We start from the raw sequence: 26067 nt of genomic DNA, 5'->3' as shown, positions 1-26067 counted from the left end.
AATTCTTGACATACCGCAGAGTTTCCATGCAAAAGCTGGGGACCCGTAGGTGTCTGTTGACTGACTTGAGGTCCAGGACGGGCCTGAACGTGCCCTCCTTCTTGGGTACTATGAAATAAATGGAATAATGCCCAGAAGTTCTCTCTCCTGCAGGTACTGGGATTATGGCTTTTAGGGCCAGAAGCCTCCGCAAGGCAACTTCCAGTGCCGCCCTCTTGAGGGGTGGACAGGGGGATTCCACAAACTTGTCCGGAGGGGGATGAAGGAAGTCCAGGTAATACCCCTCTCGGATGATGGCGAGGACCCACTGGTCCGAAGTAATCTCGACCCATCTGCGGTAGAATAGGGTTAGCCTGCCCCCTCTGGCTTCGTCCCCCAGATGGGTCGGCTGATTCTCATTGTGGGTTGCGGCCGGGACCCGAACCAGAGCCGGTTCCCCTCATTGTGCCTGGTCCGAAAGGACTGGTTCCTGGTCCGAGAACGAGGTGCTTGGTAGCGAGTCCTGTAGGAGTTGAAGCATTGAGATCCTCTATCTCTGGATGGCATAGGAAGAGGGCGCTGGTTCCTCCGTAACCTGTCTTCTGGTAGACGGGGTAATGGAGATGCGCCCCATTTATTAGGCAGGTTCTCGAGGGCACTGCCGAACAGGAGGGATCCCTTAAAGGGCATTCTTGTAAGGCGTGCCTTGGAGGAGGAGTCAGCCGACCAATTTCGTAGCCAGAGCTGTCTCCTGGCTGCCACTGAGGATGACACTCCCTTGGCTGCCGTACGAACTAAGTCGGAGGCCGCGTCAGTGAGGAATGAGAGAGCTGATTCCATCTCTTCTCCCGGGGTGTTGTTCCTGGCTTGTGATAAATAGGAACGTGTCACCACAGTGCAGCAGGTCGCAATTCGTAGGGACATGGCTGCCACCTCAAAGGCTTGTTTCAGAATGACATCCATGCGCCGGTCATGTGCATCCTTGAGGGCCGCCCCTCCCTCCACCGGAATGGTGGTGCGCTTCACAATTGCGCTAACTATGGAGTCTACCTTTGGGCACGTCAGCAGCTCCTTGGTTGCCAGGTCCAGGGGGTAACATGCTAGACAAAGCCCGACCCCCTTTGAATGATGCCTCCGGCGCATTCCACTCCAGATCAATTAGCTGCTGTGCTGCTTTTGTAGGAGGGGAAAATGGTAAGCCGTTTGACGCAGGCCCTCTAGCAGGGGCTTCATTCTAGGTTCCCCTGGGGTGCCTGGGCCCAGGATAGCCAGCTCCGATAGGCATTGAGAGACTAGGTCTGGCAGATCCTCAAGAAAGAAGCGTCTCATGGTTCGATACGGCTCTATCCCCAAGGGAAGTTCTCCCTCCTCGGGGGGCTCGCCATCTTCCTCAGAGTAATCTGAGTCCCCATAAGTGGGGCTTCCGGGTGGTGGGTGGCCGTGCCTAGGTCTTGAGGGTCCAGGGGCAGGGTCATCTGGTACGTATGGGTCCAGCCGGGGATCAGACTGCATCTTGACAAAGGCGTGAATCCCCATGAATAATTCCACCCAGGAGAGCGAAGCAGGTTCTAGCTGTAGGGGCACCAGGTCTGTGGGGTTCCCTGGCTGCTTACCGTGGCCTGCTAGGTTCGGGGTGTTCCCTGAGGAACTGGCAGTCAAACTGGGCTGGGACCGGCCCTGGCCTGGAACTCCCAGGGCCTCCTCACATTGGGCACATAGGGAGTCTGCTTCCTCGCTCTGTGTGGCTCTGAGGTGGCATGCTGAGCAGAGGCCTAGAGCTCTTATGCCTGATTCTGGAGGTGCCGGCTCTGCGGACGCATGGGCTCTCATACGCTCCATCGCGTCTGTTATCTGCACATTCCGGAGTGCTCTCAGCCCTTTCAATGTGCGCCTATCGAACGTGCGCCTAGCAACGTGCGAAATGGCGACCTCCTTGGCGGGCTTCCACGTAGGTAGACCCTGCTAATCCTCGCTCTTCGGAGACCAGTAAAGTAAAGATGTATGCCTTACCTGATCTTCGGCGCTTCCCGGCTGCGACCCGGGCAGTCTCCGGCTGCGGGGGGAGAGGGTGAATAGCGTCACCGCCGCGCTCGAGGAAGTGCACCCGCTGCCTCTAAGCCGCGCCCGAACTCGTCTCGCTCGGGGGGCTAAGTCCTCACCGCGAACGGATCGGGACCGAGGCCGCCTCTATGCCGCGCCCGAGCCCTTATTACTCGGGGGGCTAGGTCCCTGCTGCGATCCGGCCACCGGACCGAGGCGCGTACCTCCGAGGGACCACGGAAATCACCTCGGGAAACTCAACTGGGGGAGGGACCAGAGGGTATCACCGCAGGAGTGCGGGGCTCGTCTTCAGGTAGGATTCTTCTAAGAATTTAGTCGTTAGAATTTGGAAAGACGCTCAGCGAGCGTAAGGTAGCTCCAAACTGCTTTGGAGACGGAAATTACTGAGCATCTGCACTTCCTGCGGGGGTATATGTACCACGTGCTGACGTCAGATCCGTCTCCAACTGCTAGCACGAGCACACTATACCTATTTGTAATGAGTCCATCTGCTACACGCTAGGAAATATCCAATTATAACACTGTCAAAACATTTAGAAAACATTACTAATTATCTAAGAATATTCAGTGATTCACTTTCAACAGTTTATCATCATCCCTGTTAATTACCGGAGTTCCACATTGTGTCCTATTTCTGTTATTTTATTTTGCTTTATTTACTGATTTCTTTGTTTACATCTTCATCTTTTGTTCTAGTTAACCACTGTACCCAGTAATACCCAATTTCAGTAGGGTTAATTTCTTACAGCACTTATAAAGCATGCAGGAATTTTAACTAAAGTGAAGCAGATTCTTTAGTACATTTCAAGAGCCAAAAATATGTTAAAGCAAACTACGTTAAGTTAAATGTTTTTAAAATTTGAGAAGTATTTAAAAATGAATTACCTCTTCCACATAATCATGGCCAACTGGCTGAACATCACTCTGTAATGCGGCAAGAGTGGTAGCCTGCAATGGTTCTGGTGTGGTTTCTGTTTTAGCCTCTTGTGTTTGTATACTAGTAATGGATGGCATGGTCTTGACATTTTCAGCTGCTTTTATCTCTTCCATTTTGCTGCCTGTTGTCTGTAGTTTATTCCCTCCTAAAAATAAATTTTAGAAAAAGTCAAACTTCAAACTAAGCTTAAATGTACATTTAACAAAATTAGTGCTCTTAAACCAGGGCTGTTGAAAATCTTGCTCAACTCCAGGAGCCAGGGCAAATTCTTAGAAGCCAGCTGGGCAAGCTTGGCCCTGTGCAGACTGTTAGATGTGATCTGCCTTATTTGAACCACTAGACAGTTGCAAAGGAGAATTGTAAGGGTCCCCCTGCAAATCAGAGAAAAATATTAAATGTTCTTAGTTGTTCCAGCTTCTATGTTCATCCTTGCCATCTCCCATTTTCTTACATGCTTTCCCAAAATTACCCCTTCATCCACTATTGCTCTATCTGCCCTATCTACTTTCTCAATCTCCATCTACTCCCTCCTTATGCTTGTTTCATTCTTCATTCACTCAATCCTCTCCCAAGTACCTTAAAATCTGTCAGCTCTTAACCTCCCTCCCCTCCAAAATGATTAAGAACTGAAATGAATATCAAATATAGGCGATAGCGTAAACTAGAGTAGAGTGGTATCACGCATCCATACTTGTATGCACATTTTCTTAAAATGGCATGCAATGTACAATCAAATATTCAAAACTGAATGAAACTCAGTAGGATCAAACACTTTTTTTGGTTAACCTTTAAGTCCTCAGCAGTCTTTGCTGCTTCTGCTACTTCACAGGTGACCCTTGCCAGTCCAAGAGCTGAAAGGTTGCCTCTTGAGGCACATGCTTAGCACTACTGATTGGTCAACAGGGCCACCACTATACTGATAGCTCACTTTCTTACTTTCATGGGACAGTGTGCACCACTTCTGCAAAAACAAAAAAAAATTTATAACTTAGACATCTACTTCCCTTATTGTGATGTTTTCGTTCTCCTCATCTTGTTTCTTTACATGCAGGTGTTATTTCTCTGTACAACTCAGGCATGTTATTTTGCTTCATCTTTTACTTTATCTTCATCTCTCCAAATTCCTCACACAAACTACTCCACTCTAGCTAACATCTCTCACACTGTTCTTAACCCTCCCTCAAACTCCCATCCCCCCCTTGAGGCTCTTACTATTCTATTCACTCTTGCAATTCTTTCCTTACCCCATTCTTACCTTTGTATTTTTTTTTCACTTTCCCACTCACTCCATTTTCCCATTCCATTGCCACATCCATATCTTTGCCCTTCTTTTCCTTCCCATATCCTCACCCGCTTCTCACATTTTCTCACTCTCCCCAGGATATTGCTGCTGGTGGATGGATTCAGGGGCAAAAAGGAGAAAGTACATCAAGCAGCAGGAGGAAAGTGCTGGCAGGGAGCACATGGCTGAGCGTACCAAATGTCTCATGTACAGTTCCAAAGGAAAATGTGCTATCTAGTAGGCAAGTAAAATCAGGGAATAAAGAAATTGTGGTTGGCAGAAGTGAATGTGTGTATGCGGACAAGTCCAAGGAAGGGGATTAATGTGAAGCATAAAACAGTGAAAGAGTGGCAGATTGGAAGGAGGATACACTGGTGGGAGAAAAAAAAAGTGTAGTGGGCTGACAGGTGGGAAATTATGGCAGGAGGGTCTGGGAGAAAAGGAGGATGACAGAGAAAATTGAGGCTATAGGAGAAAGCTATCAGGTTAACAAATATGACTGTTCCTGGGCTGTTTTTTTCAACACTGACAGCAGTATCTCATTGCCTACAAATTCTGTAGCAGTTGCTATTTCATCTCAGGTAACAAAGGTGCTGTAAGATCATTGTATAATTTTCTATTGTTTACATAGACCAGTGGCAGAGCTGAAACATCAGTTTTGAGAATGAAATAATTGGTTATGCACAAGAAAATACTTCCTACCACATTTGTCACATCCCATCCTACATTCAGCCTGTTTTATCTTAAAGCTACCCAAGAAATACAATTTGATACTGAAGTGTACTTAGTGCCAATTATAGAAATATAACATGGTGGAGCAGATTTTTTATTAAGAATGCATAAAACCTTTTCATATCTATAACAAAATGAAGTTTGCTCCCAGTCTCTAAATGCATATATCAAAAAGATCCTTAACATTATTGCAATAATTTATTTCCATGTATATTCTGCCAATTCCAAAAGATCATGGCTGATCACAACACACACACACACACACACACACACAAACACATATAAGAAACCAAAAACTATTTTAAAAGAACAAAATTTAAGCTCATATCAATTTAAAAAAAAAAAAGAAAACAAATTATCAAATAATCTCAAAGTATAATCATCGGTCCAATAATCCTGCACTCTAATTTTTTTTTAATTGCTTTTATAATACAAGTAGAAGTGAGCTTTCCATCATAAATTAGAGAGAAAGCTAATTTGCTTACCTGTTCTAAGTGTTCTTTGAAGATCACAGGACAAATCACTCATAAGTGGGTGATATTATCCAATGGCACCAGCATGGAATGTGCTCTCCCATACCCAGAAATCTTTGAGCATATGCTTATATTCCAATACAGTCACTGGCGAGAGACTCTCCTCCAACTCACAGAGGAAAAACACAACTCTATGGGGAGGTGGGTGGAATTGTGTGGCCGATTCATCCTGCTGTCTATGGAAAACGTCTGGTATAGGTAATAAGCAATTTCACTTTCTCTGTAGACAAGCAGGATAAAATGCAGTCATACAAGTGGGAAGTCCCAATCTATGGGTTACATCAGAACCCCTCTTTTTGATTTTTTTTAAATACTGCAACCCAAACATGAGGAGAAGAGTTGAAATTGTTAGTTGAATAAACTTTTGAAGATATCTAAACTATCATCTTTATGAGAATGTTCTTTTAGGCAGTAATGCTTAAATGTGTGAAATGAAGCTCAAGTAGGTGCTTCACATATAATGTGAATTGATACTGAATGCAGATGTGCTACCATGGTTGATGCTGCTCTTACCTGATCAGCCTTCACCCTTTTAGAAAGGCTAATTTCTGAAGCAGCAAAATAATAGAAATGCAGTCAGATAACCATTTTCATAGGGTTTGTTTAAAAACAGGAAGTCCTTAGTTAGCTAGATTATAGGAAACCAGAGTTGTGACTTTCTAATAAGTTTAGCTCCTTCAAAAGAAAATAATGCTCTTCTGCAGTCTAAAGTATGTGAAACTTTTTTACCTTTGTTCAAATGAGGTTTTGCTGGATGAGCAATGGATTGATTTAAATAAAACCAAGTAACCACTTTAGGCAGGAATTTCAGATGAGTTGTTAAGATTACTCCATTTTTTTAAATTTGCATAAAAGGTTAATTGTCCACTAAAGCCTAAAACTCACTAACTCTGTGAGCTGAAGCTATCAGTATTAGAAACAACAATTTCCAGATCAGAAATTGTAGAACAGTAGCTAAAGGTTCAAATGGATACATGAGGTCCCACTGAGGTAGAAGTGGTTTTTATAGGAGGATGAAGATGGAGTAGACTTTTCATAAATTTCACCATCAAGTAGCCTAGATACAGGAAGTCCCTCCAATTGTTGGTGATAGATGACAATGGCACTCAAACTCAAATTGGTTTTTAGATAAGAATTAGAAAGGCTGAGAAGATACTGAAGTAATGCTTTAATGGAACATTGAAAAAGATCTCTTTTAGGATGTACACCAGAGAGAAAATCTTTTCCATTTGAAATTATAACATCTAGTAGAAGACCTTCTTGCTGCTAAAATTATTTCTTTAATTTCTGTAGGAAATGGTAGACTAAATTAATTGCATTCAATATCTAAGGAGTGACCGCTAGAGACTGAAGACTGGGGTATAGGAAAGATCTGCCATACTGGGTCAGGAATGTTGATACAATCTGGAATGCGACTCCTAGTCTTTGCAATCATGGAAACCATACTTGTCAAGGCAAAAATGATGCTAATAGAATCATTCTGCCTTTGTATTTCCTTATTTTTAAAATTGTTTTTGTAATTAGACTAACTGGGGGAAAGGGATACAGTAGTTGCTGGCTCCATGAAATTAAGAAGGCATCCTGTAGGTGTGGGTACAGTATTGAGATGAGCTCCAATAAATTCCAAATGTATTGCTGGGATTAGATGGCATTTCTAATAAATTTTAGAAAATCCCAAAGAGAGAAGAGTTTGGATTATGGAAGTGGTATGACAAGTAGCTTCTTCTGAGCAGCTCCTGGATATCAGCCAGTCGTCTAAGTATGGGAACCCCAAGACATTGCTCTCTCTTACATGAGCTGCTACAATTGCCATGTGTCTCATAAAAACTCTTGATGCTGCTGGCAGCCTGAATGGGAGAACATGGTATTGAAAATGATCTTTTGCTACTGAGAACTAGAAAAGTTTCCTGCGAGTAGTGTAAATGGGAATATGCTTAGTGATCAAATGGTATAGTTTGATATCGCAAATAGGATTCGGAGAAGTCACACGAAGACCCGAGTTTTGAACTTCAAAAATACTGATTTTGTTGAAATTGGGAAGTACCTGGAGGTAGAACAAAAGACTGGGAGACAATGAGAGAGGTGGAACTACAGTGAGCCAAACTAAAAGGAGCAATTACAAAGTCAACTAATCCGTATGTTAGAAAAGTAAACAAAAGCGAGAGAAATAAGAAACCGATCTGGTTCTCAAAGGAGATGGCTGATAAAATAAAAACAAAAAGAACAGCGTTCAAGAAAAAGGATCCCAACAAGAGAAACAAGAGGAAGAATATCTGGTGAAACTGAGGGAGACAAAGAAAGTAATCAAAAAAGCAAAAAGTCAGGCAGAAGGATTGCCAAAGAGGTAAAGAGGGGACAAAACATTTTTCAGAAACATCAGAGAAAGGTCCAAAGTGGTATAGTGAAATTGAAATGTAAAAAGGATCAATGTGTGGAGAGACAAAGATAAGGCAGAAATATTAAACAAATTCTTCAGTTCGATGTTCACTAAAGACAACCCTGGAGAGAGCTCAGAGATGTGCTGGCAGGTCTGGTTAAAGACCTGTTCAATAAATCCCTGGAAACGGGAGTGGTGCCAAGTGATTGGAAAAGACAATGGTGGTCCCGCTTCACAAGATTGGGAGCAGAGGGGAGGCTGTAAACTCCAGGCCGGTTAGCCTCACCTCAGCGGTGGGAAAAGTAATGGAGACTCTGCTGAAGGAAAGGAAAGTGAACTATCTACAATCAGATTGCTGGACCCGAGGTAGCATGGATTCACCAGGGGAAGGTCCTGCCAGACAAATCTGATTGACTATGATTGGGTGACTAAAGAATTGGATCAAGGAAGAGCACTCGATGTGATCTACTTGGATTTCAGCAAAGCTTTTGATACAGTCCCGCACAGGAGGCTTGTGAATAAAATGAGAAGCTTGGGAATGAGCACAAAGTGGTGGCGTGGATTATAAACTGGTTGATAGAAAGGACAGCATGTGGTCGTAAATTGAACCTACTCTATAGAGAGAACGGTATTAAGTGGAGTGCCGCAAGGTTCAGTGTTGGGACCAGTCCTGTTCAACATTTTTGTGAGTGACACTGCAGAAGGGTATAAGGTAAAGTTTGCCTTTTTGCAGATGATACTAAGATCTGCAGAAGGAGTAGAGAGAACAAGACGTGATTTAAGGAAGCTTGAACAGTGGCTGAAGATATGGTAGCTGGGATTCAATGCCAAGAAGTGCAGAGTTATGCATCTGGTGTGTGGTAATCCAAGAGAGATGTATGTGATGGGAGGTGAAGGGCTGCTGTGCACGGAGCAAGAGAGGGACCTTGGGGTGATAGTGTCTAGCGATCTGAAGACGGCAAAGCAATGTTACAAGGCAATAACTAAAGCCAGAAGAATGATGGGCTGCATAGAGTGAGGAATAACCAGTAAGAAAAAGGAGGTGATAATCCCCTTATACAGGTCCTTGGTGAGGCCTCACCTGGAGTACTGTGTTCAGTTCTGGAGACTGTATCTCAAAAGGGACAGAGACAGGATGGAGGCAGTCTAGAGAAGGGCAATAACAATTGGGGGGGGCTCCATCAAATTACTTATGAGGAGAGGCTGAAGGACCTAAATATGTATGCCCTGGAGGAAAGGAGGTGCAGGGGAGATACGATACAGACCTTCAGATACCTGAAAGGTTTGAATGATGCACATTTGAGAAACCTTCTCCGTTGGATTGAAATCAGCAGAACTAGGGGTCACGAACTGAAACTCCAAGGAGGATGACTCAGAACCAATGACAGGAAATATTTCTTCACGGAAAAGGTGGTGGATGCCTAGAATGCCCTTCCAGAAGAGGTGAAGACAAAAATGGCGAAGGATTTCAAAGGGGCGTGGGATAAACACTATAGATCCCTAAAGGCTAGGAGTATGGAAATGAGGAAAAGAGCGCATGGGAGTAACTGGCTGGTGTGGTGGTTACTACCCTTAACCAACAAGCCTTCATACTGTTGATGAACTCATTACTGCTCTCTGCTTTAATGGCAGGGGGAAAAGAGGAAAAGGGGAATTAGTTTCGGACAGCAATCATTAAGGACAAGAATTTTACGGTCTGGGAAAACAAATAAGCACGAGGTTAACTTGCTGATGTGGCAGTTACTACCCTTAACCAATAAGCCTGATACTTTGGATGCAACTCCAACATTGCTCTCTGCTTCAATGGCAAGAGATAATGGACTCAGACAACAACCAACAAGGGCCCTGATGAAGTATGGGGGTAACTCGTACGGCACGGCAGTTGCCACCCCCCGATACCACCTTTATGGGAGAGACATGTATGGCATGGCTGGTGCAACCATAAGCTTGCTGAGCAGACTGGATGGACCATTTGGTCCTTTTCTGCCATCATTTCTGTTTCTCTATGTTTAGGTGTCGTTTAGGGCCAATGTGGTTAACCAGTTGATTTCTAAATGAGGAAGAACTGTATTGAGAGAGATTACCTTTGAATTTTTCTCTTCAAAAATTTGTTTAGCTTCCATAGATTTAGACTAAGACAATTCTTTCAGAAAATATCAAATAAAACCCTGGCACTTTCTTCTTCAGGGGAACTGGTTCTATTGCATGAAGTAACAGCAAGAATTTTTGCTTTGCAGTTGATCCTGATTTGAGTGCTGTCGGCCTGAGAAAGGAATTGGGGGTAAAATCTGGAAATTCAGACAGTAACCCCTTTGAATTATATTGAGGACCTACTGACCTGTTCCACTAAGCTCCCATTGGTGATAAAAGTAAAGGCTTCCCTGCAGTGGGAGATCCTTTATAGAAGTCCAAATTTTAGGCCTGCTGTAGTCAAACCCTGAGATGGTTTTTGTACAGTTGATCGGACTTCTGATGTGCTTTTTTTCTTGGACGAGGCCTACTCAGACTGCGGAGGATGGGATTACTGTTGAGGTGAATTTTATCTTTGTCGCAAGTAATGCTAATTTCTTCGAGAGTAGTAATATTTCTTGTAGAACTGAGGCTGGTATCTTTTATAGGCTGGCTTAGGCTCAGTTGCGAATGCTATTAATCTTTGTAAACAGCTAGAAAGTGTTCTTTTATGAAATTTTCTTTTGTCACCAAAAAGGATGCCCCTCCGAGCAAAGAGCACCCACTAACTTATGAATTTCCTCTCTGATCCCAGATGCCTTAAGCTGTTAGTCTTATTGCTATTGCTAGGGTAGAAAATCAGAAGTATCAAATCACCAATTTAATTAGGTGCTTTAAGCATTCATCAGCATCATTTTGGAGAGGTGTTAACTTTTGCTGTATGCTAGGACAGAAATATTCCGATAATATTTTGGCCTGTCAGTTCCAAATAAGGGTATTTTGTAGCTTGGAAGACTGGAAAAATGTTACTTATGTTGTCCATCAACTGTTTTTTTCTTCACAGAGCAGCATTAGAATATATTTTTTTATTTTTTTTTAAGACTGTTACTATGGAGTCACGAGGGAGGTGTACCTTTTCATATCCTGGAGAATTTTGACTTTATATTTTAAGTTTGTTCTCTTGGCTATAAGCAAGATTTAAATAGGTGTTTTCCATACTTTTTATTTAAGATCTTGCAGTATCTTATGAAATGAAACAGCAGGCATTTGTTCAGGTGTTTTTATAAAAAAAAACTTTAGCATTCCTGGGAAATCTTCAATAGGTTATTTTTCTTCTTTTATACTTTTGAGACATCTTCTGTAAGAAAGCTGCATATGATGAATTCTTCAGTGGAGTAGTGTTTCTTAAAGGATCCCAGATATGATTCTTCAGCTAAAGCCTGGAGAATCTTCCATAGATGAAATGAAATATCTTGAGGTGGTAGTGATGAATCTTCATCAGAATCAAAAATTGTTAATGGGGGTTCCAATGGTGGAGGTTTATCTTTCAATGAAATTGAAGCTCAAGGCTTCTTTTCCTGAAGTCCTGGTAGATCCTGGTATGGAGGAATGGAAGACTGGGATTCCATTTGAGAAGCCAATCTCTACAAAATCACATCAATCTGAGGATATTCAGGCAGGGTTTTTTGCATTTTTTTTTCACAGTCATGAATGAATTTCAACCATATTTCCTGCAAAAAAAAAAAAAACCAAACAGATGACTATTGACAGACAAACAGGCCGATACAGTAAAAACCACGGGAGAGCAGGCGAGTGCCCGCTCTCCCGGTGCGCACACAGGCCACTCTCCTGTGCGCGCGATTCAGTAAATTAATTTATTTAAATTAGGGCCCGCGGTAAAAAGAGGCGCTAGGGACACTAGCGCGTCCCTAGTGCCTCTTTTTTTGACAGGAGCAGCGGCTGTCAGCGTGTTTGACAGCCAATGCTCAATTTTGCCAGCATCTGTTTTCAAACCCACTGACAGCCATGGGTTCGGAAACAGGACGCCGGCAAAATTGAGGGTCCAGTTTTCAACCCGCAAGCCGCAGGCCGATTTCAAAAAAATTTTTTTTTAAACTTTCGGGACCTCCGACTTAATATCGCCATGATATTAAGTCAGAGGGTGCAAGAAAAGCAGTTTTTACTGCTTTTCTGTGCACTTTCCCAGTGCTGAGAGAAATTAACGCCTACCTTTGGGGGTAGGTGCTAATTTCTGAAAGTAAAATGTGCGGCTTGGCTGCACATTTTACTTTCTGAATCACGCGGGCATAACTAATAGGGCCATCAACATGCATTTGCATGTTGCAGGCGCTATTAGTTTCGGGGGGGAAGGGGGTGGACGCGCGTTTTCGGCACGCTATTGCCCCTTACTGAATAAGGGGTAAAGCTAGAGCTGTACTGTATTGCCCGTCAGTTACAGATGTGATGCAGCAAGGAGGATGGTGATCTCAGCGCTTCAGAGATTTTACCTACATTTTTTTCTAGATTCTAGACTCTCTTGAGATGCTGACTTATTTCTAGTCAGACTTTCATATTTAAGTTTTAATTCTTAACATTGGAGCTCTAGGAGACATTCTCCCACATGCAGAACAGTTACTCACATCATGAGACACTCCTAATAATTGAATGCAGACTTCAGGGAGATCCACAACTGGTTATCTTGTACTTACAGGTAGTACAAATTTTAAATGACTTCTTTCCCGATATGATGAAGAGAAGAAGGAAATTGGTGACTAACTGCTACTTTTTAATTTTTGACGGAGGAGAAAGAAAAGGAAAAATATATGTATGACAAAAAAAAAAGTTTACTGGAGAACACAAGCAAAACATTTCCAGATACAGCGGCAAAGAGAGTGAGAAAAACCATCCAAATGCCAAGGCATTAAAAAAAACTTGACTGAGAAAGCAGTGACTGTGTGGGAACACACACATGCTCAGAAAGACTTCTGATCTTTTTGTATGAGGGGAGAGCATATTCCATACCAACACCACCAGATGACATTATCCACATATGTGGCTGCATTTCACCCTGTTTGTCTACGTAGAAAAAGTATTTCTAACTATAATAAGAAAATTACTCTGCACCTAAATGCAAATTGAACTCCTCCCCTTTCCCTCTCTATTCTCCCCAGCTGTGCCCCTCTCTCTCTGAAAAATGAGTTCCACTTCTCTCTCTTGCTATACGTTCCAGCTCTGCCCCCCTCTCTCTGAATTGTCTACTCCTAAACAGTACACCTGAGCTCAGCCTGCACTCTGTGCTATCACATATCTGAATTATGTACTTCCTACATGTCACAGTATTCCCCATGTTTGGATGGTTTTTAACTACTAGTATCTTATAAAATATTACACATCCCCATCCTGGGTCAGTAATTCGATAAAGTCTGCATCAGAGGCCTGAGTGACTACTCCCGGATTTGGTATTGTAGATACAATTTCTTACTTCTGCTTTTTAAACCTGGGTAATAATGGTAGAATGACACCGATTTATCTATTGGAATTTTTGATTCAGCAGTGCATGAGAGCAGATTGTTTAACAAAAATTGAAATAAGATTAGAGGGCCTAATCCTATTGGCCCTTCCACAGTGATGTTGATAACTACATTTTGTGGTTGGCTTCCAATTGAACTGTTTTAAGAAGCATTAAAGAAGGGGGGGGGGGGGGGAAGCTTTATCTGCAACACTGAATGTGAGAGAAGTGACTCAGGCCCCTGATGCAATGCTTTATCAAAACATTGACCCATGATAGGACATGTAATATTCTGAGATTGATATCTATAATAAATTGGGGAGAAATTATAACAAATGGATCACAGGATTATTGGACCGATTAGAACTTGGGACACTACAGAGGCAGTGATATATGTTATTAATACCATAGTCTTTTGTATGAAGGTTCTTCCCATACATTTTTCTCTTTCGGTGTTCTATGCATATAAAGACCGAGAATGAACGTCATTTTGGTGTTATGATTGTTCTATTCCTATTTCAGAACTTTTTTTGTGAAGTATTTTACACCTTTTCACATCATATAGCAGAAATACCTGGCTAACTCACATGCCAATAAACAGCTGAGACTTTGTAAAAGTGGTGAGTTTTACATGAACATAATAGATGATGGCAAAGACCAAATGGCTCATCCAGTCTTCCCAGTTATTCTGAGTTAAAATCTTCATTGGTGTTTCTGTCATACAAATATATATAGTCCATACAACTGATTATCTATCGAATTCAGTATCTCAAATTACTCAAGTAAAAGGACACTATGCCACTTGTTAGCACCCTTCACACTTAGCTAATTTAACTAACTGACCAGTAGCAGCCCCAAAGCACTCCATCCAACAAAAATCCAAGTTCCAGAGGGCGAGAGGCTTTCCACCCGTTATCATGCTGGGAAATAAATCAATATACAGTAGAATTATCTTCTGTCTCCGGTCTTCTTCAGTCCTTTAAACACGAAACATACATTCTCTGAGGACAAGCAAGATAGCAGTCCTCACATGTGACATTATCAGATGGACCCCATCACAAATTTGATTTTAAAATTTCTAGAAACTTTGAGCATGCCTTACTAAGCACGTACAAAATGCTGTGCTGCCACATACCCACTCAGGGGCCTGCTTCAGTTTCATCTTTTCTGTAGAGCCCACAGGTCGCAGTTCTTTGTCTCTCCTGCTGTTAGGGAAATTTTGGTGTCTAGAAAGAATAGGAATTATTCATGGTACTTCAGTGTCTTGTTTTATCTTTTAGTCACTTAGGTAAGTTTCTTGGTTGTTTCTAAGATTTCTTTATTTTCAGCAGCTGTGTGTGATGCACTATCATTAATGAATTGAAGTGGCATAGATTGTGGTTTTGTTTTTAGACATCAACTTGTGCAATTTTGCTGCACTGATTTTTTGTCTGATGCACCTAAAAAAAGAAGGCAGGTGGCTTCAACAAGTGTTCCCTGTGTGATAGGTCCATGTCTATCAAGACAGATGCATTATTTGCCTGGAGGCAGACCACAACATCTGTGGATGTTGCTTTATGCAACTATGATCCTTAGGAGAATGTCATTCCCAGTCTGACTCATAGAAAAGCACTTTGGGATTCATAAGTCCATCCCATCAATATTGGTACTGATAGCAAGTGCATTGACTGCTGTTAACACCGAGGGTATAAAGCCTCCCTCCAACAGAATGCCAGGCAGGAAAAGGAAGGGAGGGGGAGATGACAAATCATCATCTGTCTCCTCTAGTAAACAGTGAAAGGTTCAATCTCATTGGTTCAAACAATGCGGATCTCTGGTGATGTGAATTAGGTGAAGGCCAAGAAGAGCTGGTTTCAGTCGATGCTGGAAGTGGGTATTATTCTGGTAGGCAGGCTCGAATTCCCTGAAGTCCCATAGTGAGGAGAGATCATCCTCTATACAATCCTGGGAATCATGTCCAGCCTCCAAAGGTCCAGGTGTCAGCCACAAATACACCTTTGGGATTCTGAAAAGACATGGTCTCTCCTCCTGCCTCCTAAGCCATGTTGATATCAGCAATCTTTGAGGAGGGATTGGATAGAAAAAAAAAAAAAAAGACAGCCTTGGATCAGAAGATGCAGAACACCAGTATATCAGCATCAGTGTGTCCCTAGAGACAAAACATTCAATTGCTACTGGAATCTCTGCTAGCACACAGCAGAATGTTACCAATGCTCGGTCCTGGAGGGAAACAGGTATTGGTTACCACTGCTCTAATAGTAAACTCCAGCCCACTGGGGAAGGAAACTTCTCCAAGATGCATGGATTCTTCAGGATCTTGATTTCAACAGACGAGCACTCTCTCTCTCTTAGGCCTTGAATGCTAGAGGGTCAAGATCCAGGTACATGCCTTGACCTATAGCCATGAATCTGAGTATCTCTCTGATTAGGAGTGATCTAAAGGTCTCCTCTCCTCCACAGGAAAGTTTCTCCTCCCAAGGACTTATTCTTTGCCAGCTTTAAGAGAATGGTGGATGCCAATCCATCTAAGTTGCATAAGGAAGAAGAGTCCAGAATAAAGATTCAGGACATTCTCCAATTAGTGGAACCCCCAAGGATATTGTGGAAGCCCCTGCCATGAGATCCTTCAGGAGATGCAAATGAGAATTTGGAAGAGCCCCACCTCCTGCTCCAGTGAAGAAGAAAGTGGATGTGATATATAATGTCCAGAAGGCTTCAGACTTCAAGAAACAACTGCCGCAGTCGGTGGAAGCTGAATCCGCTTTTAAGAAAACCAAGAGGTCCAGAACAACATTCCTTGGAATGCCTAGGGAAGGGTTCTTATACTCTGAATTCACATGGGGAGAAAGGTTTTTCAGGAAACTATATTCAGTGCCTGCATAGTGTCCTTTCAGCTCTTCATAAACCAGCATATGGAAGACATTCTGGCACAATGACTTCAACGCTCTAGCGGACAAGGGCATGAAATGTAGAAAACACGTGGTCCAATCAGCTTTTGATGAATTCAAGATGGCACTGAAAGTCTCTGCAATAATTACTGTGCCTGTAGCTGACCTGACGATGGGCCTCAGACCTTTGAATGGATATCTACAAACAAGTGCCTTGCTCAAAATCTCTTCAGAGATAAGGTCAAGGAAGGGATGGATTGGATTAAGGACCACTGTGCAATCCCTGAGGCCCTCTCCACTGCCACTCCAGACCAACCCTCCCCACAGCTAGGAGGTACCTGAGAGAAGCACAGAGGAAGAATTTCTATCAAATAAGGAGATGTTTTCCTCCACCCTTTTAGTGCCATCAATAGCAGGATCCTTGTGCTTACCTTCAGCAGCAGAGGACCCCAAAGCCACAACCAGCACCCCAGCCAAATCTTGGGATGGGGTTTTAGCTAGATCACAGAAATCATAGCCAAGATCCCAATACTAATGTCAGAGAACTACACTTAGCCATCCCTCCAAAACTGCCACTGAAAACCTGCTTTGTCGGTGTCTCAGCATCAGGAACTACAATGAATGGAGTTCTCCTTCCTCCTAGAGGCCTTTGCAATCAAGCTCATTCCACCAGGGGAAAGAGGGTAGGGATTTTACTCCAAATGTCCTGATCTGAAACAAAACTGGGGGGTGCCTCTGACCCATCCTAGATCTACAGGCATTGAGTAAGTTCTTAAAAATTGAGGTGGTAAAGATGTTTTCTCTGGATACCTCAATTCCCATTTCCAAAAAAGGAGACTGTCTTTGGCCTCTAGATCTAAAGGATATTTATACCCATATAAGGATATTTCCAGCTCACAGAAAATATCTCCCAATTGTAGTAAGGAAATACCACCTCTAATATCACATACTGCCCTTTGGCCTGGCATTAGCACCACTCATTCACAAATTGCCTGGCAATGTTGGAGGCACATCTGCACAAGTTGGGGATGCATGTTCCTCTACTTGGACAATGGCAGGTCAAGAGTACATCTTAAGGTGGTTTTACAGCATCAATAAGCTAAACCATTCGGGTGCTGGAGTTACTAGGTGTCATTAGCTACCCATCGTTTCAACTGGAATTTATAGGAGTGCTGTTAGGCACAACCCAGGCAACAGCCTTCCTCCCACAGGAAAGGATTACCACACTGATATCTGCAGTAGAGAGGATGAGTCAGCAGGCATCAGAATAAGACATGTTGAGGATATTGGGCCTCATTGCATCAACAGTCCATATTACTCTCTTGCACATCTTCCCATATGAATGGATCCTCCAATCACATTGGAATCAGGCCACCATTCAATTCACTCAGCCTCTCTGAAGGACTCTCTGACCTAGTGGCTGATTCACTGCAATCTAGCCAGGGGTATGCCCTTCCAAATTCCTCTATAAACGGATTGATCTAACCATGGATGCATGCAACATAGGATGGGAAGCCCATGTAAAGGGGCTCTGCACCCAGGGCATTTGGTTGGCTGAGGAAAAGCTTCATCAGATAAACTTCCTAAAGGAAGAGTTGTTTCGTAAGCTTAGAAGGCTTTCAAAGATTGGTGGCCCAAAGTTATCTTCATCCGATGGGAAATCTAGTGGCGATGTTCTATATCAACAAGGAGGGAGGAATGGGATCATACCTCCTGTGTCAGGAGACTGTCTAGATGTGGAACTTGGCCATCTTTCAGAGGATGGTCCTCAGAGCTACATATCTAGCAGGCAAGGGGGATGTACTGGTAGACAGACTGAAATAAATCCTGGACCCCACATACGATCCCTGGACAGAAGAAGAGCAAACCAGATATTCCATGAGTGGGGAATACCAGTGATAGATCTGTTTCTGCCCTGCTAAATATAAAGGTCCCACTCTTCTGCTCCAGAATCAAAACAATCCAGTTTCTGATACCTTTGGTCTAATTGGAGTCAAGGTATATTGTGTGTGTATATGTCATCAATTCCTCTAATTGCAGAAAACCTTGTTTAAACTCAGACAAAAGGACTGATTTTCATAGTATCCTTTTAGCAGAGACAGATTTGGTTTCCACTCCTTTGGGAGATGTCCATCAGAAATCCAAATCAGGCAATCTCAGCATCATGTTCCTGACCCTTATAGCCTGGATGTTGCCAGGGCAGCTCTACAATTCCTGAACCTTTGCAAATGTCTCATGTTTTGCTGACTTCAATGAAGGATTCCAAAAGGAAGTTCTATGGATCAAAATGGAGGTGGTTGGCTTTTTGGTGTAAGGGAAATGCTGTAGATTCTCTTCCCTGCTTGAAACAAAAGTTGCATGGTTGCCTTCTGTATGTTTCAGAGACAAATCTTAAGACCAACTCAGGTGACGCCTTAGTACAAATGGCACTTACCACTCTGTAGAAGAAAAACCATCTCTGTAAAGCCTTTAGCTATCCATTTCATTCAGGGCTTGCTTCACTTGAAGCATTCCACTAAGCCCCTGCTATGTCATGGGGACTTCAGTGCGGTATTGACTCAGTTAATAAAGGTTCCCTTTGAGCCTGGAGACCCTTGTGAGCTGAAATACCTGACCTGAAATACCCAGTTTCAGTGAGCTCCAGGCCCTAGTGACTTATCCACCTTACACCTGTGCTCATGTTTACATACCCCTGGCAGAATTTGTAAGATATGTACATTTTAAGAAGACACGAGTGATCAGACAAAACACATCTGCTATTTATGTGTTTCAAATTACAATTATGCATCACAGAATAGCACAATCGTTAAATCATAGCAATAAGGGAAATAATAAAATGGACCTGTTCAAAAGTTTACATATCCTTAATTCTTAATCTCATGTACTGCACCCTTTTGAATCAATGATGGCTTCTAGTCTTTTGTGATAAATTGTGAATAAGGCCCTTTTTCTTCTCATATGGTAAAGCTGCCCATTCTCTCTTGGCATAAAGCCTCCAGATCTTGTAAATTCTTCGGTAGTCTAGCATGAACTGCATGTTTGAGTTCTCCCCAATAATGTTCAGGTCATGAGACTGTGATGGCCACTCTAGAACCTTCACTTTCTTCTGCTGCAACCACTGAACGGATGACTTGGCCTTACGTTTCACATCACTGTCATGTTGGAAAGTCCAAGTGCACCCGATAGCAGCTTCCTGGCTGATTAACGCAAATTCTCCTCCAATATTTTCTGATAAGATGCTGCACTCATCCTGACATCAATTTTGATTACATTCCCTGTGCTGCTGAAGCCCACCCCCCACAAACAAACAAACAAAAAGCAGAGATCCATAAGAACATAAGAAAATGCCATACTGGGTCAGACCAAGGGTCCATCAAGCCCAGCATCCTGTTTCCAACAGTGGCCAATCCAGGCCATAAGAACCTGGCAAGTACCCAAAAACTAAGTCTATTCCATGTTACCATTGCTAATGGCAGTGGCTATTCTCTAAGTGAACCTAATAGCAGGTAATGGACTTCTCCAAGAACTTATCCAATCCTTTTTTTTTAAACACCACTATACTAACTGCACTAACCACATCCTCTGGCAACAAATTCCAGAGTTTAATTGTGCATTAAGTAAAAAAGAACTTTCTCCGATTAGTTTTAAATGTGCCACATGCTAACTTCATGGAGTGCCCCCTAGTCTTTCTACTATCCGAAAGAGTAAATAACCGGTTCACATCTACCCGTTCTAGACCTCTCATAATTTTAAACATCTCTATCATATCCCCCCTCAGCCGTCTCTTCTCCAAGCTGAAAAGTCCTAACTTCTTTAGTCTTTCCTCATAGGGGAGCTGTTCCATTCCCCTTATTTCACATCCAGGCTTATGGTTGTAACCATAAAGTTGAATTTTGGTCTTATTACTCCAAATTATTTTGTTCCAGAAGTTCTGAGGCTTCTCTACGTTATGTTTGGCGAACGCATGCTGTTTCAGAGAAGCCTGTATTTCAGAAAAGTTGCTTGCAAGTTTTTCTTTGGAACTGAAATTTCCCTTGCAGTTGTATTAACAGAACCCATGATTTTCCACTTCTTGATCAGAGTTAGACCAGTAATCATTGGTATTTTCCAATCTTTCAATATCTTTTTATATCCTCTCCTCGATTTATAAAGTTAAACTACTTTTGTTTGCAGATTCTTTGACAGTTCTTTTACTCTCCCCATGCTTCAGTAACCACCAAAATCTGTGCAGCCCTGGATGAAATGCACAAGGGTTTCTCAAGAGCTAAGAAACTATTTATACACAGACACTAATTACAATCAAACAAGCCACAGGTGTGGATAGCTACCCTTCACTTCCATCTCACCCTGTGTGTGTCAACTTGAGTATAAAAATACACAAGGGTTTGTAAACCTTTGAACAGGACCATTTTATTATTTCCCTTAATTGCTATGGTTTAATAATTGTGCTATTCTGTGATGCATAATGGAGAAATTACTTACCAGATAATTTTGTTTTCTTTAGTGTAGACAGATGGACTCAGGACCAATGGGTATAGTGCTCTTCTGCTAGCAGATGGGAGATAGTCAGATTTCAAGCTGATATCACTCTAGTAACTTCAGTAACTTCTAGTAACTTCAGTAACTTCAGCTCTTCAGTATTCTCTTCGAAAAGCCATTGTGGATATATCTTTGCTTAAATAACTTGATAAAAACGAACTGGTTCAACTAATTTCCAAACTGGAGACCGCCAGTGCACTCAATCAATTAACTCCGACACCAGACAAACTGTGGATGTCTTGAACTAGGGGTAGGCCATGGCTTACCCGTATTTGTTTAGTCTCGAGGTTTGCTATCAGAGGTTCTCCTTTTCTGGGGCAGCCGTGGGCGGGATGCTGAGTCAATCTGTCTACTCTAAGGAAAATGAAATTATCAGGTAAGTAATTTCTCCATTTCCTAGCGTTTAGCCAGATAGACTCAGCACCAATGGGATGTACAAAAGCTACTCCCGGACAGGGCGGGAGGCTACTCGTGGCCCACTTAGTACTGCCCTTGTGAAGGCTGCATCTTCTCGGGCCTTTACATCCAGGCGGTAGAACCTGGAGGTGTTATGGTGACCATGATGCCACCCGACAGATCTCTGTGGACGACAGTAGCTTAGTTTCTGCCCAAGAAACTGCCTGGGCCCTCGTAGAATGAGCCTTAACCTGTAGTGGTAAGGGCTTCCCTGCCTCTATGTAGGCTGCCTTGATCACTTCCTTGATCCAGCGGGCTATAGTCGCCCGCAAGGATGTTTCTCCTTGTTTCTTCCCGCTGTAAAGGACGAACAAGCGGTCCATTTTGCGTACCGGTTCCGATCTTTCCAGGTACCGTACTAGGAGTTTGCAGACATTAAGATGGCAAAGAAGGCGTAAATCTTCAGAGTCCTTACGTTCATCCGGAGATGGTAGTAAGCTGATTTGGTTCAAGTGAAACTCGGAAACCACTTTCAGTAGGAAGGAGCGGACGGTGAGCAGCTGTATGGTTCCAGGTGTGAACCTAAGGAACTGTTCCTGATAGGACAATGCCTGTAGTTTGGAGGTGCGATGAGCTGAACATATTGCCACCAGGAATACAGTCTTCAACATTAAGAGGCGTAGTGACAGACCGCGTGTTGGTCTGAAGGAATCCCCAGCTAGGACGTCTAATACTAGATTGAGATTCCATAGAGGAACCGGCCACCTCAGGGGCGGTCGGAGTTGTTTAACCCCTTTCAGGAAGCGGGTCAAATCCGGATGGGTTGACAGCCGGATACCGACCACTTCAGCTCTGAAGCAGGACAGTGCGGCTACTTGGACCTTGAGGGAGTTGAGTGACAACCCCTTCTTCATACCATCCTGTAGGAACTCCAGAATCATGCGAATCTTGGCTGTTCGCGGGATTATCCTGCGGTCCTCGCACCAGGCTTCGAATACGCTCCAGATCCGTATGTATAAACAGGGATGTGGAGAACTTGCGCACTCAGAGAGAAAAGTGTCAATCACGGCCTTTGAGTAACCATGCTTCTTCAGGCAAGTCCTCTCAAGGGCCAGACCTTAAGAGAATCGAGCCGGATCTTTGTGAAGAATCAGACCCTGTCAGAGAAGGTCCCTTTGTAGAGGTAGGCCAGAGGGTTCCCCGCAAGGAGTCTTTGGCATGTGTGCGTACCATGGTTGTCTTGGCCAATCTGGAGCCACTAGTAGAACTAATCCCCTGTGATGTTCTATTTTGTGGATGACCTTGCCCAGTAGAGGCCATGGAGGGAAGGCGTTCAGTAAGTCTTCCTCTGGCCAAGTCTGAACGAGAGTGTCGATCCCTTGGGAGTGTGGCTCTCATCTGCAGCTAAAGAACCTGGGAACTTGGACACTGAGACGGGTGGCTAGTAGATCCATGGCTGGGAGGCCCCAGCAATTTACTATCAGTTGAAAGACTGTGGTCGACAGTGTCCATTCTGCTGGGTCTAGACTCTCTCTGCTGAGGAAGTCTGCTGAGACGGTGTCTTTCCCTGCAATGTGGGAGGCAGAGATCCCTTGTAGGTTTATCTCAGCCCATGCCATGGGAGGATCTATCTCCAGAGACAACTGCTGGCTCCTGTTTCCTCCCTGGCGGTTGATGTAAGCAACTGTTGTCGCATTGTCAGACATTACTCGAATCGCTTTGCCTCAGAGTCTGTGGCTGAATCAGACACGATAATCTGACTGCTCTAGCTTCCAGGCGGTTTATGTTCCATTTCACCTCTTCCTTGTTCCATTGTTCCTGGGCTGTCCGTTCTTAACAGTGGGCTCCCCACCCTCGCATCCATGGTGAGCAAGGTCCAGTTCGGTGGGGATAGGCTTACTCCTCTGCTTAGGTGGTCTTCCTGTAGCCACCACTGGAGCTGAGAACGTAACTCTGCTGGTAGTTGGAAGCGAATTGAGAAGTCATAGGACAGTAAGGAGCGCTGGAATGGTCGCATATGGACTCATGCCCACGGGATGACCTCTAGGGTTGATGCCATGAGGCCAAGGACTTGAAGCCAGTTCCATACCTTGGGGAGGAGTGCATTGGTCATCAATCGTAATTGTTCCATCAGTTTCCTTCTCCTCGGAGGAGGAAGGAAGACTTTGTTCTGTTTGGTGTCGAAACGAGCCCCCAGGTACTCTAGCGATTGAGAGGGCTGCAGACTGCTCTTGTCCATGTTCACGACCCAATCGAGTTCCTGCAGTAGGCTCTTGACTCTGCTGGTCACTTGTCTGCTCTCTTCCAAAGACTTTGCCCTGATCAGCCAGTCGTCCAGGTAAGGGTGTACCAGGATCCCTTCCTTCCTCAGTATTGCTGCCACGACATCCATGAGTTTGGTGAAGGTTCTGAGGGCAGTTGCTAGGCCGAAGGGTAGTGCTCATAACCGGTAATGTTGATACAGTATCGCAAAGCACAGGACGCGGTGGTGATCCTGATGGACTAGGATGTGAAGGTAGGCTTCAGAAAGGTCCAGGGAGGTTAGGAACTCTGCCGGTTGTACTGCCATTATTACGGAACGAAGAGTTTCCACGCGGAAGTGTAGTACCCGCAGATGACTGTTGACGTTCTTGAAGTCCAAGATGGGCCGGAATGATCCTTCTTTCTTGGCAAAGATAAAATAGATGGAATAGCGCCCCGTATTTTGTTGGGGGCGTGGGAACCGGAGTTTTTGCCTTCAGGCTGAGTAGTCTTGTTAGAGTGTTTTCTACTGCCAGTCTCTTGGTGTGGGAGTGGCAGGGTGACATCAAATTTGTCTCGAGGGATGCTGCGGAACTTCAGAGAGTAACCTTCTCAAATAATGGTTAGTACCCATTTGTCCAACGTTATCTCGACCTATCTTTGGTAGAAGAGGGCAAGCCAACCGCCTATCTCCTCTTCCTGTGGGTGGGTCAGAGCATTCTTATTGTGGAGCACGACTGGAGCCTGCCCCCAGGCCTGCTCCCCTCTTGGTCTGTCTGTTCCAAAAGGGGCTGGGACCTTCCAGAGGGACGAGGTGCCTGGAACTGCGAGTTCCTGTAGGATCTAATGTGCTGTGATCCTTTGCCCTTGGTTCTTCTGTGGGAGGGATGCTGAGATCTTTTACTCCTATCTTCCAGTAGCCGAGGCACTGGGGATTTGCTCCATTTGCTGGCTAACTTCTCCAATTCGCTTCCGAACAGCAGCAATCCTTTAAAGGGCATTCTTGTGAGATTAGCTTTAGATGTCACATCTGCAGACCAATTCCGTAGCCATAGTCTTCTGGCTACCACTATCAAAGCAACGCCCCTGGCTGAGGTGCGCACCAAGTCTGAGCTTACATCCATCAGGAAGGCTGCTGCAGGTTCCATCGTCTCACCAGTATATGTTCCGGAGTTATTTTCCTCTCGAGAGGAACAAGCAGGAACGTGCCCCCAGTGCACAGCAGGAAGCAATTTGCAGTGTCATTGCTGTTGCGTCTAAGGCCTGCTTAAGAATGGATTCCAATCATCTGTCCTTATCCTTCAATGCAGCCCCTCCTTCAACGGGAATCGTTCGCTTTGAGACTGCACAGACCATAGCATCCACTTTTGGGGAAACGCAGGCATTCCTTGGTCACTGGTTCTAGAGGGTATAGGGCTTCCAAGGCTCGACCCCCTTTGAAGCTGGCCTCCGGGCCATCCCACTCCAGGTCAATCAGTTCCTGGATGGCTTCCTTCATTGGAAATTAGCATGAGGCCTTACGAAGGGACACCAAGATGGGGTTCTTCTTTGGTTCCTCCGAAGGGTCTGTGCCTGGAATACCCAGCGTCTTCAGAGTCTGGAAACAAGGGCTGGTAATTCGTCCTTGTGGAAGAAGTGAAGCATGGTTCGGTATGGTTCCATTCCTGGAGGGATTTTTCCTTCTTCCAGGGAGTCACCCTCATCATCTGAGGTGTCTGGGTCCCTGTCAGGGAAGTTCTTGGTTAGGGGAAGCATGTTTCGAGGCATCCGAGCCGGGAGGATCTTGTGCTTCCGGCAGGGGTTGAGAGCCTGGGGTGCAGCCGGGGCCGATTGCGCCTGAACTAGGGCTTGTAGCCCTTAGAAAAATTCCAACCAGGAGAAGGTCCCTGGGTCCACACGTTAATCCCAGGGGGAGTCAGAGTAGGGGCCCCAGAGGTGCCCTCCTGAGGGAAGCTTTCTCGGCAATGCATAGATCCGGGGAGCTATCGTCAGTAGTTCCGGAACCAGGCTTTGGTTCCTCCTGGGCTTCTTTACAATGTTGACACAGACAGGACTCCAATTCAGGCTGCGCGGCTCTTATGTGGCAGACTGTGCAAAGAGTGCCTTCTGGCCTTCTTGGGCGCCAATGCCATTGTTCTCTATGTGTTTGTGCACATGCAGTTGCAAACGCGGCTGTGCGAGCGTCTGTATTGGACGCGCGCAAGTTAGGCACATCGGCTGCCCAGCCTGCCCCGCTCGTACCGCCGGTTGAGAAGGGAAGATGGCGCAGACAACCCCCGGCGCCTAGATGGCGCATATCGGCGTGTATGGACTCTTGCACCGGATCGGGGCGCCCAACCAAGGCTGCTCAACCCGATCGGTGCTCCCTTTTAACCTCGCCGGAGAAGAATGCGGTACGGCAATCTGAGACCAGAGACCTGAATTTAAAGATTTTTTTCTTACCTGGTCTCGGTCTCCAGCTGGGGGGGGTGGGAATTACCTTCACCACTGTGCTCGTTTCTGCACATGCTGCCTTTCATTCAAACTGGGGGCTAAGTCCACGCCGGAAACTGGCTACCAGACCAAGGCACACCTCTGAGGAATATCTGAGATCACCTTAGGAATTCTCGATTGGGGGGGACCAACCCCTAGGTATCACCGCAGG

General features: G+C 44.5%; 1 protein-coding gene across 1 annotated transcript in view; it reads right to left on the bottom strand.

Moving 5' to 3' along the window:
• Positions 1-26067, bottom strand: part of ZFR (zinc finger RNA binding protein) — a 312134-nt gene that overhangs the window by 148024 nt on the left and 138043 nt on the right. Inside the window, 1 exon segment of the mRNA XM_029579284.1 lies at positions 2926-3122. Within this exon segment, the coding sequence (XP_029435144.1) occupies positions 2926-3122 (197 nt within the window).

Source organism: Rhinatrema bivittatum, chromosome 1 (assembly GCF_901001135.1).
Source record: "Rhinatrema bivittatum chromosome 1, aRhiBiv1.1, whole genome shotgun sequence".
NCBI classification, from domain to species: Eukaryota; Metazoa; Chordata; class Amphibia; order Gymnophiona; family Rhinatrematidae; genus Rhinatrema; species Rhinatrema bivittatum.
Note: the sequence above shows the minus strand (reverse complement) of the source record. Positions and strands in the feature narration are given on the sequence as shown.